Here is a 15960-nt window from a genome sequence, read left to right as displayed (position 1 = left end):
AAGTTGGTTAATTAGGGCACCATGAAGAGCGCTTCAAACCTCTTCTTGGACCTCTGGGACTGCCTGTGCATCTTTCCTTCTAGTTGCCTGTGCTTTGCATCCTCTCATCCCACCTCCTCCTTTCCTTCTTCCCAGCCTTGCCTTGCTCCTCTGCCAACCCAGCGAGCCCCAGCACCTGCAGCACTCCCTTCCCAGGTGTGTCCCATGCAGCCTCCCCAGCAGGGGCTCTGTCAGCCCCACATGTGGCTCCAGCCCCACACCTTGGAAGCCCTGTCTCTTCACAGCGTCCTCCAGCAGCGCCTCGCTCGAGTCCCTCTCGTCGGCGGCTGAGACAGGGGACACAAGAGGAATTAAATTCACACAGTGCTGCCAACGGGGTGCGTGGGAGGGGTTTCCAGCCAAAAAACAAGGAGGGCAGGGAAGGCTGCAGGAAACCACTCTCACTCCTCTCCTACCTGGACCTTTACAGCCCAGCTGCCGGGGGTGTCTCGGCCTTACCTTTGGCTGCCGGGCTGTCTGACACCGGCTCCTTGACGCCCTCTGCCAGCAGCTCCGGTCTGGAAAACAGGGACAAGCAGAGGGCAGTGAGTGACCTCCCTGCCAGTGACAACCTGCTGCCCCAGCATCCTCAGGACACCACCCCTACAGCCACAAACCATTCACTCTCTCTGGCTAATGCCATTTAAAAGGTCCTGCAACACAGCAGGAGAACTTTGGACATAGTTTTCATGCTGACAGACTCTTTAATGAGCTGATGTGTCACTCCTGGGGATGAGATTAAGCAGGTGATGACTGAGCAGCTTAAGTCAGCAGCTACAGACTTCTAGTGGATCTGGTTCTGAACGTTCCTTAGGGATGGGAGAAGCTGTGCATGGCTTCTTTCAACATAAAATTGACCCCCAAAATTGCCATTTGGATACCTAATACTAAAGCTGCATAGTGAGGTCTTGTTAACAAGGTGCACTGAAGCTGTGTCACAAAGGAATGGATCTGAGATCAGGACAGGAGGAAACCTCAAAATATGGTTGAGCTGACCTGAGAGCTCTTGTTCTGACACCACAAAATCTCCATGCTTGCAATATTTATTTTCTGTTTCAGTCACCTACAGCATTGGTTGTGCCAACATTTGGGTGAGAAACTGTCCCCAAAATACCTAAGACATCTTAAAATCCATCTCTGCTAGATCTGTTCCCTCTTACAGGGCAGTGCTATTGCATTACATTGGCTGTGGCTTTTCACAGCCCTCCCACAGTTCTTATGACACCCTCACTCCCCAGCACAGGGTTGGCATCTTTCCTCATGTGCACATATACACATCTGGACCTCAGCTGGAGCCACTTTCTGTAGGAAAACCCTCCAGAGCTCCCAGCCCCTGTCCTTGCTCCACATCAGGGCATCCTCAAGTTTAAAGGCCTCTTCACCCATCCTGCTGAGATGGTCAAACCTTTGCAAAAGCAGGTTAAAAACCCAAAAGACATGAAGGTGACAACACCATCCCTACCTCCCACTGACAGCTCCAACAAGACAACATCCCTCGTCTACTTCTGATCAAGCAAATTTATTGGAGGTGACCAAGTGATGGGTGCTCCCCAGGACACTGCACAGCAGCAGGAGCTCTGAGCACAAACATCCTCCCCAGGGGACAGCCACCCCACCTGCCTTACCTTTTAATGACAAACTGGATGTTGTTGCTCGCCTGCAGGATCTTCTTCAGCTTGGCAATCCCGAAGCAGTTGGGGCGGCGCAGCAGGATGCCTTCTGGCAAACCCACGACAAACAGGTCCTCAGGGTACATCAGGAACTTGGAGTAGGGGACTTTGACTGGCTCTGATATTCCTATGGCTTTCGCTGCATGGGAACCCAATCTCATCAGTTTGCTGGAACTCTGTGTCAGGTGTAAGCAGCAGCAGCATGGTATGCTGCTGGAGGGGTTTGAAGAGGTTTTTGGGGAGTTTGTGGTTGCTCTGTGCCTTGTGGGGATGTCTGATACTGACATTTGCTCCATTATGACAGCCTGCCTTCCTATAAAGGCTGCAAGCATCTCTCCACAATGCAATGGAACCTCACATCCAGACCCCCATGGAAACCTCTCTGCTAAGGAGGGGACAGGGAACGTCCCTGGCATGGTGAGGACTCCCCTTGCTCTGCTAAATATTGCCAAAAGCAACCCAACAGCCAATGCCAAGCAGTGCTATTTGGATAGATGAAAAAACAGGTTTGTGTTGATTTGGCACAGCCTGGTTTTTGGTAGCAGGGGAAGGCTACAGAAGTGGCTTCTGTGAGAAGCTGCTAAAAGCTTCCACCATGTCCAACAGAGCCAATCTCTGATGGCTCTGAAGATGGACATGCTGCTGGCCCAATTAGAGAGGCTGGCAACAAAATCAACTGTGGGATCTCACAGAAATCTTTGAATCAGTGGAACTTGTTGGCAATGGTACCTACGAGCAGCAGTTTTTCTTCTAGTCAGAGAAAAAGAGGAAGTGAGGACATGTGAGGGAAAACAACATGGCAGCAGCAAGGTCAGTGGAAAGGAAAGAGGGGGAGGAAATGCTCCAAGTGTCAGAGCTGAGATTCCTCTGCAAGCCATGGTGAGGACTATGGTGAAACAAACTGTCCCCCTTGAAGGCATGAAGTCCATGGGGGATGCAGAGATCTACTTTCAGCCTGTGAGAAAAGTGCTCACACCAGAGCAGGTGGATGCCAGAGAAAGCTGTAATCCAGTGGGAAACACAAACAGAGAGAGGGCCCTCGCTTCCAAGCTAGAGCAGCATTAAAAGACTGCAGCCCATGGATGAGTGACCCACACCACAATCGTTTTGGGAAGACTGGTTGCCCGTGGGAGGGACCCCATGGCACAGCAATAAAAAGACTCCTCTACCTGAGTGAACAGAAGATATCTAGTGACAAACTGACCAAAACTCCCCTGCCCTGTCCCCCTGCACAGTGGGAAAGAGGGAGGAGCTGGTGGGGAAAAAAGGTGTTTTAAAGGCTTATTTTACTTCTCACTATCCTCCTCTGACTCTGTTAATAATAAATTTACTTTATATCTTTAAATTTAAACCTGTTTTGCCTTAAGAGTGTTTTCTCCCAGTCCTTATCTCTCCTTATCTCCTCTCTTCATTATTTTTTTTCCCCTCTCCTCTGCCCAACTATAACAGAAAAAGGTAAGCAAACAACTTTCATGGATACCTGATGTTTGGCCAGTGTCAAACCATGACAAGGTTAAAAACCTCCCCTCATCAGTGTGGACATGACTGCCAGCCTGTTTCTATAGGAACATGGGAAGCAGTGAGAGCCATTGCTCCAAGGGCTGTTCCAGCTGCATCCCCAGTGGCCAGCCCTGCCTGAGAGCATCCAGGCTCATCTCCTTCCCCTGGTCACAATGGGCTCCACCAGCTCAGCTATGCCCCTGGCTTTTGAGGATTGTCAGGCAGAGCCACATCTCCTGCTCCTAAAAGTGGCAAAAACTGTCTGCCAGCTCTCAAAATGCACGTGTGACCTCGCTTGTGTTTCTTCTCAGTTAAATAACTTCTCTCAGTAGAGGTGAGCAGAGCATGCTGAGTGCCAGCCCCCACCATCAAGGTGCCACCAGCATTCCTGAGCCATGCAATGATCACTGTGGCTGGAAAACACTTTCTGAGACTTCAAACAAGTGATGGGGGAACCACTTTGGACCTTCCCTCTGCAAGATGAAGGCTGAAGGTCATGGCAGCAATTCCTGGGCTGCAGCAGTGAAACAACTTCAAAGAAACCAAGGGGAAGAGCTGCAATAACAAGGCTGGAGGGGGTTTCAAATGAATTTGTGAGCCCAGCAGACAGCAGATGAACAAATTAGATGGCACCTTCACTCAGCTGCTGTTTTGGAAATGGCTGGTGACAAAGACAGCACCTGGCATGATGAACATGTGTTAATGACCATCTTACCGTATCGGGAGTTGAACAAAATTTCAACTTGTTTCCTCAAATGACTTAAAATGTCCCCTATACCATCTGCAAAAACAAAAACCAAAAAACAACAATAAATAAACAATACAGAGAAATGCTCTGAGAAACCAGCTGCTCCCAGGGCAAGCACTGCACAGGTGAGCAGCCCCTGCCTGACCTCTGGCACAGCCAGCCATTCACTCTCCATGCCCTCAAATCAGTGCTTCTCCTAACAAGGAAGGGCAAGGATGCATCTGCTAAAGAGCCATGCTAGCAGTTAAGAGCAAAAAAAAAAAAAAAAAAGAAGTAAAAATAAATTCAAGCACCAGAGGAGAAGACAGAGGACAGGAGCACAGTGGTGCCCTTCTGTGAGCAGAGGTTTCAGAGGCTAAAGACTAAAAACAAAAGGCTTTGCTGATAACATAGGAAGCTCATAAAACCCAACCTAAAACACATCTGTGTGCATCCATCCTTCCAAAAACCTGCAACGATGGGCAATGCCCAGAGCTCACCATACACTCACCTGATCCCTCCATCTGCTTTTCTTCGTGTCGAGACTCCTCACTGGACCCCTTCTCTGTGTCTGCTGAGGAAGAAGAGGGTTAGCAGCAGCAGGCACCAGCAACGCCAGATAGGATGAATTCTCCAGGTGCCCTGCAGCCACCCAACCTCCCCTCACTAAGCTCTGAGCACGTGTCCCAGCAGAGGCTGGGCTGGCAGCAGCATGCCAAGAGCTGCCTTGGCAGAATAAACCCCGTGTTTCCATACAAGGGGGCTGCCCACCCTTCAGCATGGGCTCCCTGGAAGAGGAGAGACCCAGCAGGAGCAAGGGCAGCCACAGGGCCAGCATACATCCCACAGGTAAATTCCAGGTGTGCACTGGGCAAAGGGGCTCGGGTTTGCAGCATGTGGAGCTGAAGTGAGGATGGGAAGGAGCAGCAGTGCCAGAAAACTCAGCAGTTATTCTATCAGAGCTCCCAGCTGGCCCCACTGAGGCCAAGACTCTGGAACTGGTAAGCTTTGGATCATAAACAGTATTTACTCATTTTTGACAGGTGCATGAACACCTGTCCTACCCTGCAGTCTCCCAGGTGTTTCACTGCTGGTACCTGCTGCTGTTTCCAGGATGTATCTGGATTCATCTGAGGCCACGTGTGTGGGCACGGGGTCATGCATTTCAACTGGACCAGGTGATCTGTCTGTGGAGAAAAACCCACGGGCACCTTTTGTCCTGATGCCAGTGTCCCCAGAACAGTGTTCAGAGGGTCCTGGCATCAGCAAGGACTGAGCAAAGGGCCCCCCACTCCCAGGAGCCCCACACACCACCAGAAGATGCTCTGGGGATGCATCTGCCTTCCTCCTCCCAGACCACCCAGAGCTCACCCTGACACAGACCTGACCTCTTGGTCTGAGGGAAAGAAGCAAAAATCTCTTCCTAACCTCCACAGAAGGTGAAGAGCAAAACTAGTTCAAATTATTTACTTGGCTTAATTCCATCTAGACACTCAATTTTGACTTAAAAAGCTCATGCTCTTGGTTTAGCTACTACATGGGGGAAAGAGTTCCACTAATGCTGCCTTCCTCAATAAAATCTTTTGGTTTCCCTTACATTAAACCTGTCTCCCCAAGTGGTAGGCTGTCCAATGCCCTCAAAGACCCACCCAAATTCAGCTTTAAATGAAGTTTCAGCTAGTTAATACACTTCAATCAGGTCACTTCTACTTCTCAGGATAAATAATCCCAATTTCACCAATTTCTCCCTGTAGGTGAGCACCTCTTTTCTATTAATCCTCCTCCTTGCCTTCAGCTGTATTCCCTCTGATTGAACTTGATCTTCAAATAAAGCAAGAAAAGGTGGACTCTGGACTTGAGGAATGATCTCCCTGGCACTGGACAAGTGGTAATTCTTCCCACTCCTCCCATGGACCTCCAGCTTACCACGTATCAACTTTCTTCTCTTCCATTAGCTGCCAAGTTGAAAAAGAAAATGTTTGATCTACCACTATGGCTTGTTCCTTCTCCTTCCCCTACAGTAACCATAGAGAAGTCTATTCTACACCAATCCTGGAGTGACTCCTCAACTATCACCTTAGTAAGGGGACTGCTACAATTTGGGTGCAACAGAGATTGCACTGGTGTGGTGGGGCCTGGTGTCACCATTGTCCCCAGAATCACTCACCCTCAGCCATGTCACAGTTCTGTTGTTGCCCTCATTCTGTGGAGATTATTAATTAATGGTTGTAAAGCACCCTGACAATGCAAACTGCAAACAATCCATTCATTAAACCCTGAGGACCATCCTCCCATTTGCTGCACTGTCCAGGACATGGAAGTGGAAAATTGACTCTGCCAGCTGCCCCTCAAGCATCTCCATCCCAGCCCATTGCCCTGAGCTCTCTGGGCGGGGAGTTTCCCCCACTGTGTCAACAGTTCCAACACATTTTTAGCATGTGCTTAATATTAAACCTGCCTAATATTAGACCTGGTTTTATGAACTCTTCAAAACCAGGCTGGTTTTCTAAATGAAGGACCTCTTCAAAAGCATCCTGTACTCAATACCTGGGATCCTCCACATGAAGCAAAGCAGCAAAGCAGGCTCGCTTTCTCCAGGGGAAAGGCAAGATAGGAAAGCAATGAAGGAGAGAGAAAAACAACAAAGAGCCCTAAAACACCTTCCAGTGCTCCCAGGAAACCTCCCTATGTTCCTATGTCAGCTAAGGAGAACCATTACAGGTACATGAGGGACCCTTACATGCTGGGAAACACCCTGCAAACACCTCCTCTCAAAGCAAAATGCTGAAACACGATGTGGAAACCTGCCTGTGCAGCGAGCACTGCACACAGAGGGGAGCCCACAGCTACCTGGTACGGTGATCTGGATGATGTTCAGCTCGTCTGGTTCGATTTTGATCTGCCTGATCCCACCTAGCTCTCCTGAGGTACCTATGGGGAAAGGCAAGGGAAGGCAGTCGCCAACAGGATCCAGCAATCTGCCCAACACAGCACCAGAGCAGGGAAAGTGTCCCCAGCTGTCACTTCAGCACCAGCTGAGCTTGCCACAACAACAAGGCTTCGGTCAAGTGGCCCAGCAGCATCAAGCCCACGGCATGCAGGTACCCAAAGGACACCTGGGCATGGTTCTGCAAACAGCTTGGCTGGCAGGAGCTGTTGGTGCCCTCAAACTGGTAAAATTGTAAAATGCTCATTTCCTGGCTTTCTTCACTTAAAATGAACTGGGCCACCAACAGGTGGTGGTGGAGACACCAGAGGAGCTGTCTCCAGTGGGTGGCTCCCAGCAATTTTAATGCTCCCAAACTCATGCCTGGAACTTGCCCCTATTCTGAGAGGGCTGCCTGAAGCTGCATCACACCAAGATGAGACCAGCTGAACCCTGGTGAAATTCAGGGTGGTTTCAAACCCAGTAGGTGAAAGCCTGTGCTGACCAGCTGCCCCAGGAGGAGGCTGCCCACAGTCCTCAGCCCAGCTTTGTCTTCTCTCAAGATAAATTTCCTCACTTAGGGTGGGATAGATCCACTGCAAAGCACTGAGTCCCAGCTTGCAGCTTGGAAAGGCAAGGCAGCATGGCTTGGTGTGCTGTTTCAATGGGTCCAAGCCCCTAAATCTGTGGAAAAGCACTTCCTTTTAATTCATGGTGCTCAGAACACCAACACTGCTGACTTCTCAGTGGTGGCTTTCAAAGGAACTCAGAGAGTGAAGACTTCCCTTAGCTTTGCATTTAAGCACACGCTTAAGTCTCATTACTACAATGTACACATTTTTAGGTCCCAGCTGGAGGATCAGAGGCTAAGAGCCTTCACCTCTGCATCAATCAAATGGGGATAAAGTCCTTAGAGAACTGCACTGTGGCTCAATCAGGCAACTAGTGTCACACACGCAGGCATGTTTCTCTAGTGCCCCCCATAACACTGTCTTGTAAGAGAAAATGAATTATTCCTCACCTGGTTCACAGCCTTCAGAAACATTACACTTCTCAGACCTGAAAGGGAAAGGCAAACAAGAAAGGTGGTCATGGTGTAAGAAAAGAGAGAGCTTAAATTCCAGTGGTGTGTGGACTGAGGAGGGAGAAATGCTGCCTGGTATGACAGAGGGCTGGAAAAGCAAGAGGGGTCCCCACTGCACCCACAGTGGTCCCAGCAGTGGCAGAGCACCCATGGCTGCAAGGTCTGCTGGCTTCTCTGCACATGAGCCCTGCTCTCAAACCCACCCTGGTCCTGCACCCTTGCTGGTGGCAGCCCTGCCTCGAGACACCCACTGGAACTGCAGCAGAGAGCTCCTGAAAACCACAGAGCTTGTTTTCAAGCCCAAAACTTGGTTGGCTCCATCCCTCTGTGACAGAGAGCAGTGCATAAGTATTACTATAATGTGGTTACTCATGGAGGTAAAAAAAATAGGGAGAAAGGAAAAATCAATTGATTGGGTAAATATTTATTCTGTTCAAAGCTTTTCTTCACTGAAAACTGGGCACTATCCCAAACTCTCATCTACAGTTAACTTCACATGCTCAGGAATTGACACAAGTTGTTCTGCATCCAAATGAGATTATTGTGCATTCTCAGGATGCATGTGCTTTCTTGTCTCTCACTTGAACAAGGACAACCACAGCTCTCTGGCAGTGAGAGACCCAAGGAACCACTCTGGAAAATGCACTCCTTCACAATGTTGGTCCTCCAGGGGGAAGGAAAATCCCTCTGAGCCAGCACCTGTTGGCTCTGGAGGGATGTTCAAAAGCACTTCTCACTTGTCTAAATCCACTCAGGAGCATCAGCAGAACAAACCACAAAACAAGCCAGGAGTGCTCTTGAAATGTTCTTCCTAAATGTGGAAAGGCAAAAAAGATCATTGGTCTAGAAGGTACTGCACATACTACCTGGGAGCCTTGGGAGGGGTTTCAAATTCTCCTGCTTCAGGCCAAAGTAAACCTTTCACCAAGGAAATCTGTGGGGAGGGCTTCCCTGGGGAGGGCACTACACCTGGCCCTTCTCCTGGAGTACTGGACACTGCACTGTCCCTGGAGCAGAACTCTGACCTGGGGGGACCATTCCTTTGGAAACACTCCTACTATGGCACAGAAAGAAAAAAAATCATTTTCATTTGCAGAAAGAGTCCCAGGGCAGGGCTGATCAAATTCCATCATCCCATTGGGAGATGCTCCAGCCAGGGGCAGGAGCCAAACATTTCCTACCCAGATCAAAGGGGAGATTTGGAACAGCAGAGCAGCCTTTTCCCACTGGATCCCAGAGGAAAACCAGAGCCTTCCACATCATCCCTGGAGCTTTGGAGGAAAACTGCACCTTGTGCAGGAGCCCTGCTCCAGCAGAACCACATCTGTCACTGCAGGAGGATGCAGCCACCATGGAATGGGACTGCACCAACCCTGACTGACTGACGGGGGCAGCTTGGATTCTGACTCTGGCAGTTTTGGTTTTTTGTATTACTACATTTTTATTTTCATTTTCCTAGTAGAGAAATGTTATTCCTATTCCCATACCTTTGCCTAAGAGCTCCTTAATTTCAAAATTATAATAATTTGGAGGGAGGGGGTTTACATTTTCCCTTTCAAGAGAAGTTCCTGCCTTCCTTAGCAGACACCTGTCTTTCAAATCAAGACAGACTGACAAGTTCCTTTATTTCCCTATCCTGACCTGCACAGGTTAGCAGCCACACAGCTCTGTCTGAAGCCCCAGCTGGTGGAGCTGTCAGTGCTGGGCACTGAGGCTTTGTGCCAGAGGAACTGAGGAGCATTCTACACTCCATTTGTGTGAAGCGAGGCTGAGAGAAGGTTCCTTGTCTTATAGCACTTCATAATGTTATAAACTGCTGCCCTGACTCTCTCCCTTAAAGTGATTTTAATGGCCAGATTACACCTTGCTTCCACTGAACTAAGAATGAAGGGAACTGAGGCTATAAAGAGAAAAACTCCTCCTGGATCTCCCAGTCTGGGTTGGAAGCTGTATGCTGTGTGATATGTGCTCCACAGGTGCTGCCAGCCTGGTTTGGACCTGTCTAGCTCATGGCACAATTGTAACAGAAACAGGTACTCTCATAAAAAATCTCCTGCCCTGCTGGACTGTACAACCCCACCTTTACTGACTGCACTGTTAGGCTCCCTGTGAGCTTTCTAAACAAACAACACTTAATTAGCAGGATGCTGTTATGGTGTGGGCTGAGGGTAAATCCTTTAGCTCATGCATTAACAGCAGAGACAATTCCAGCAGATAATCCCAGGCATGGCCCTCATTTCATCAGTTTTGCTCAAAATTAATGATTCAAAACTTTTGGCTTGCAAAAAGACAGGGCTGCTTGGCCTCCTCCTGTGCTGCACCATTGCAGTGGGATTTTAGGGAGGCAGGAAAGCAACACTAGTTTATCCACTCACCTTCCCATTATGGACTTAAAACATCTCCCTGATGCTCCAGCTTATTGAATCACACTCATGGCCCTCTCCTGTACCCACCGGACATTGCTGATAAACACATCAGTAACCTGCTATGTGCATTAACAGCCCCCAAATAACTCTCTGAGGGATGTCACTTCACAGGGAACAGGGACAGAAGTCCCACTTACCTGCTGTTGGCCTGAGAGGTCCCCACCAGCTCCAGCGTGGCCCCACGGTGAGGCTCGGGGGAGATCTCCCGGGGAGGGCTGGAGGGCTCCAGCTTGGTTGGATCTTTGGTAAATTTGCTTCCTGTTGCCAGGTGTGCATGGTGGGGTTTGGGAGAAAAGCAAAACCAGGATTAGCAACTGGACAGGCCCATGTTGCAGCTTGTTCCCCTCCTAGTCCCAGAGCTGAGGTCAGGGTGGGGGAATGGGCTTTCAAGTGTCACCTGCTTGCAAAGACAAAGATGGCAATTCCACTGGGGTCACATGTTAAAATATTAGCCAGGCATTTGCTTAAACCTCTCCACAGCTATGTGTGTGCTGGGAAGCCCTGCTAGGAAAGAGCATCTCCAGAAAGGGCTGGCTGACTGGACAAAGGTTTCAAGAGGTAGGGACTAAGGTTAGAAAAGCCAGGGCCATGGATCACTGGTGTAGGAGATAGCCCCGACGCGGGGAGAGCCCTGTCCCAAAGGAGGGGATGTGCTCACAGAGCAGCAGAGACACAGGCAGCCCTGTCTCACAGCTCCAAGCCCAGCAAGCAGCAAGAGAAATCTGTCACAGTGGCACAGAGAGGGAGAGAAGCATCCTGTCACCAAGAAAAACTTCCTCTCTCCCTTCCCTGCTCCTCAGCAGCCTGAAAGGAGCTGAAATGAAGCCCCAGCAATGACCTTGGAGATGAAAAGAGTAATCTGAAGGCAAGTAGGAAATAAAATCAAGCAGGGAAGGTGAGCACAGAGCTGAAGAACGAGGGCTGGGGGAAGGAGGGAGTGAGTCTACATTGTGAGGCTGCAGAAACCACAAAGTGTCTTGTTAAACAGCTGTTGTCAAATGCCCTTTGCTGATCTCAAAGCACCATCACAGTATCCTCACCCTTCTAAAACATATTCCATCTATGGGAAGCTGATGCCACTTTCCTTTTGGTTCCAGCCTGCAAGAAAGGGCAGGGCACTGGCAATAGGATCAGCAAAAATATAGAACCTTAAAGACACTATTTATCTACTGACAGTCCAAAAGGCTCCTTTTAACTTGTGCTTTCTATGAACCAAATCTTGTTCTTGCATCAGCAGAGCCTGCCTGAAGCCACTACCCAGGGGAGTAACAAAAATAGGTTTCCAAGCAGTGGTGGGTATTTTAATTAAAGGGTGAGCAAAACTTTATGGGGAAGCTTTGGGATACTTCGCAAATGGCAACTTAAAATACAGCTCCACTCAGAAAATAATGTCTTTGCAGAAATGGCACCTCCTGACTCAGCAGATGCAGGGTTTTTTTGCACAAGCTGATGTGCTGACACAAACCACAGAGACCAGGTTTAATGGGTTTTACTTCTGGTAGCCCTGCAGGGAGCTGTCAGGAGAGTGGGACCTGTCACCCACCTCACTTCTGCTGGGTTTGCTTCCTCATCTCCAAATACCCACTTTCACCTCCCTACCATGTAATCCTCGAGCTCACAGCACAGTGGTCTCCATCAGCAGGTCCAGAGCTGATGTGCAGATGTACATGATGCCTCCCCCAGATTTGGTGCAGCCCTTATGCAAGGAAAATCCAAGCATCCAGAAACACAGCTCAGTGCTCCATCCCTTGGGGATGGGCTAGAGATTAAAGAAATCCTTTTCTTGAGGAGAAAAAAAAAAGCCATTAATGGCTTTAGACAAAGAAATCCCCCATGTAGGTGGGACCCCCTCCAGGTTCTGCTGGAGGTCCCCTCTGGGTGGCTCCAGTGTCACCATGCTCAGGGAACACTCTCAGGGCTGGGGCTGTCGTGGGGCCAGAGTGATAATTTGGCTGGCAGAGATATCTGGGAAGGTGTCTGGAGCATGTGTGCTTGGCAGCTCAGGGGGAGAAAAAAAAAAAGCCAAAACACCACCCCAAAACATGTCTTTACTTGTGAGCCAAGCCCAGGCAATGCAGGACCCGGGTGTGATAAATCTGGAGGCAGTGCCACATTCCAGGTGTGGATGAGGGATGGGATGAGGGCACTGCTGGAGTGTGGGTACCTGTCTCCTTCTATCTGCCAAGAAGCACCTATCAAGGAATCACAGAATGGTTTGGGATGAAAGAGACCTTAAAACTCATCTTGTTCCACCCACTGCCATGGGCAGGGACACCTCCCACTATCCCAGATCATTCCAAGCCCTGTCCAACCTGGCTTTGGACACTTCCAGGGATGGGGCAGCTGCAGCTTCTCTGGGCAACCTGTGCCAGGGCCTCACCACCCTGACAGTAAATAATTAGTCTGGCTTCTCCAGCTCAGAGAAAAAAGGAGCAAAAACACAGAGCAAAGAAAGTCAAAGAACTCTCTCCCCACCATTTTGTCACTGAAAAAATGAAATTTTGTTATTTTTTTTTTTAAATCAGTTAGCAGATGGATGATGCCAGCACTTCCCAGTCCAAAAAAAAAAAAAAAAATTAGAATAATTTACCAGTGAGGAACACAGCAGTGATTTTCTTCCTCTTATATATACTCTGAGGAAGTACATATATATATATACACTTCTCAGATATATACTATGTACTGCCTGTATTGTGGCTCAGCCTGATTCAGGAGCCAGCCCAGCCTCACACACCAGGAATTCTCACTTAAACCTTCAAAAGTCAATTTTTAAGGGGAGTACAGAGCTTGCCCTGATACCAGGCAAAGGCAATCTCAGCATGTCCTGGTGCAGGGCTCAGACAAGGCTTCTCCTTACTGAGCATAACTGCATGTGTCTGCTTAAAGGTGACATTATTTCAACTCTGCTTCTCTGGATAACCTTTCAATTTTGTGGGCAATAAATCAAAGGACTTGGAGAACATACCTGTAAAAATTCTTTCATCAAACATCCTAGGAGAAAAGGAAAAGAAATAATTAGAAATAGATGCTGATAATGACTGAATTGGAGGTTTAATTAATGAATAGCATTAAACCAAGTCAGACTAGTAATTTTTTTCATTCTCTAAAAAAAGGAAATTATTTTTTTAGCTAAAAAAAGGCCTTTTAGCCTGTTGTGCAGCCAAGCAACCTTACGGCATATGCTTTTTAACTAAAGCACCTCTAAATCTGCTTATAAGTCATTGTCTTAATTTAACTTATTAAATGAGGCTGCAATAGGCTGGGCTTTACAAAAAGAAACAGTGGGACCAAAGTAGCTGTTGCTGGATCTTCAATTTCCAATACAGACCATTGACCATGATGTCACCTGTCTCCTGAATATTGTATTTTGGTGCTACCCAGAACTTTGCTCTTAGGAGCAAACTGTGTCCAGGGCCACATCCCACAGCCTGGACACAGCAGGACAAAGTGGCTCCTGTACCCACTGACATCAGGAAAGCCAATTCCTTTTGGAATGCCTGAATTCCATCAATGTTGGTGATTTTAGACCCCTTGGGAGCTTTGTCCAGGATTTTTCTGCACTGTAGTTTCACACCTCTAGGAAAGGAACAACCCAAGTGCTACACAGCAGGGACTGGATAAACCAATGTATGACTGAGCAGATTTTCCTGACAGAGAAGCAAAAAGAGATTGAAAAGCACGGTGATAACTGGGAATACACCCACTCCTCCTACCCCAGAGGAAAGGCAGACACCCAGACACAGTGCCTGGCCTGCAGGTGTTACATTCCCATCACCAGACACAGAGGATGTGCACAGGTGATCAGTGCAAAACAAGGTGGACAGGAATCCCTGTGAGAATATGGATGTTCCTCCCTCCACCCAGGGGCATCACCCCCATTCACCAAATGTCCTTGAAGGTGCTGGAACCACCTTCAAATGTTTGGGGCATCAGCAGAGTTTGGTGCCCATCCCATGATCACTTAAAACAGGGTGGCAAAGCTGGGGGTGATCATGGTACAGCCAGCTCTGCCACATGCTTGCAAAAAGAGAGAGAGAGAGATGAAAACCAGAGGCTTGCAGGGGGAAAGAGCTTTCAGCTGTCTTTTATGAAACAGGGTGAAATGAGTTTTTTGTGTCAAAACAAAACCTGTGAGCATGGAGGGAGCACAGCTCAAATCCCTGAGCCATACACTTCCTTTTGCTTTCCTTGCCACCCACCTTTTGATGACAAAATGGATGTTGTGCCTCTCCTCCAGTATCCTTTTGAGTTTGGGGACACCATAGGTGCAAGGTCTTTTGAAAGGTATTTTGTCTGGGATGCCAATGATCTCCACTGCCTCAGGGTCACAGGCAATCTTCCTGTATGGGACAGGGACCATGTGGTCTAACCCTAAGGCTTCAGCTGAAAGATGAACACAAGGTTTTCATTTACACAAGTGCCTTGTCTTTTATAGACACTAAAACAAAGCTGTAAGGGCTTGAACTCAAGCAGACCAAATGCCTTCTGCCCTCTTCTCTGCTTGTCCCAGAAAGTGAGACCCAGGAGCAGCTCTCCCATGGGAAATGGGATAAAAAGGAAAGCAGCAGTAAACACAGCTAAGTGTCTTCCAAACACACCCTGTGATGCTCCAACCAGGAGTGAGCTGGCCCAAATATCATTCCCAAACTCCTCGAGACCCACCACAGCAGGTTTGTGAGCTCTGTGATTCACCAGCTTCATAGCACGTGGAATCATAAAACTGTTAATGTTGGAAAAGCCCTCTAAGATTGATTCCAGCTGTTAACCCAGAAGCACCATGTTCACCAAACCATGTCCCCAGGTGCCACATCCATATGCTTTTTTAACATTTCAAGGGATGGTGACGACATCACTACCCTGGGCAGCCTATGCCAGTGTCTGAGCATCCTTTCAGTGAAGAAATTTTCCCCAGTGTCCAATGTAAACCTTCCCAGGAGCAGCTTGAAGCAATTTCTTCTAATTCTATCACTTGTCACCTGGGAGAAGCAACTGAGTCCCACCTGGCTACAACCTCCTTCAGCTAACTAGGGCGTGGGAAGGTCCCCCCTGAGCCTCCTTTTCTCCAGGCTGAGCCCACACAGCTCCCTCAGCTGCTCCTCATCAGACTCGTGCTCCAGACTCTTCCTAAGCTCTGTTACCCTTTGGACACACTCCAGGACCACAAATGCAAATCACAAGTTAAAGGGCTTATCTCAAGCCCAAATACAACTCCCAGGTGACACAGCACACATCTACAGCCCATCTGCAACTCACAAATTACACAGCCTGAGAGGGATGGCACAGTTGAAGAGCCCACCAGCCCCAGGGGATTTCCCAAGCTTCCACCTGCCCAAATGCCCAGGAGCTACCCCAAAAGCACTGCCCACAGCAAAGGGAGCACCAATAAGGTATGCAAGCTGTGCAGATGGAGAAACAAGCAGCTGCAACAACAACCACCTTCTTTTTACCTGTCACATGTATGTAAAAGGTCCACATGCCACCACTCCTGGTGGCCAGGTGCTATGATCCAGCATGCCACATTCCCAGACAGGGCTGCTTTACAGCCCAGTTATAAATTCCTTGACAATGGTGTGGGGCTCCAAACAGAA

General features: G+C 48.7%; 1 protein-coding gene across 20 annotated transcripts in view; it reads right to left on the bottom strand.

Annotated features, from left to right (window-relative positions):
• Positions 1–15960, bottom strand: part of GTF2IRD1 (GTF2I repeat domain containing 1) — a 70209-nt gene that overhangs the window by 17936 nt on the left and 36313 nt on the right. For 6 of the 20 annotated variants that reach the window (XM_088176922.1, XM_088176923.1, XM_088176930.1 and 3 more), the window contains 12 exons: positions 14572–14755; positions 13338–13363; positions 10510–10630; positions 7884–7921; positions 6787–6867; positions 6484–6528; positions 5034–5123; positions 4448–4510; positions 3925–3990; positions 1665–1848; positions 499–557; positions 261–326 (listed from right to left, as the gene is read on the bottom strand). In XM_088176922.1, the coding sequence (XP_088033048.1) occupies positions 261–326; positions 499–557; positions 1665–1848; positions 3925–3990; positions 4448–4510; positions 5034–5123; positions 6484–6528; positions 6787–6867; positions 7884–7921; positions 10510–10630; positions 13338–13363; positions 14572–14755 (1023 nt within the window). The remainder of the gene's footprint in view (positions 1–260; positions 327–498; positions 558–1664; positions 1849–3924; positions 3991–4447; positions 4511–5033; positions 5124–6483; positions 6529–6786; positions 6868–7883; positions 7922–10509; positions 10631–13337; positions 13364–14571; positions 14756–15960) is intronic. The other 14 variants (XM_088176926.1, XM_088176936.1, XM_088176927.1 and 11 more) reach the window with 5 other exon arrangements.

Source organism: Sturnus vulgaris, chromosome 21 (assembly GCF_052056855.1).
Source record: "Sturnus vulgaris isolate bStuVul1 chromosome 21, bStuVul1.hap1, whole genome shotgun sequence".
In the NCBI taxonomy this organism is placed as follows: Eukaryota; Metazoa; Chordata; class Aves; order Passeriformes; family Sturnidae; genus Sturnus; species Sturnus vulgaris.
Note: the sequence above shows the minus strand (reverse complement) of the source record. Positions and strands in the feature narration are given on the sequence as shown.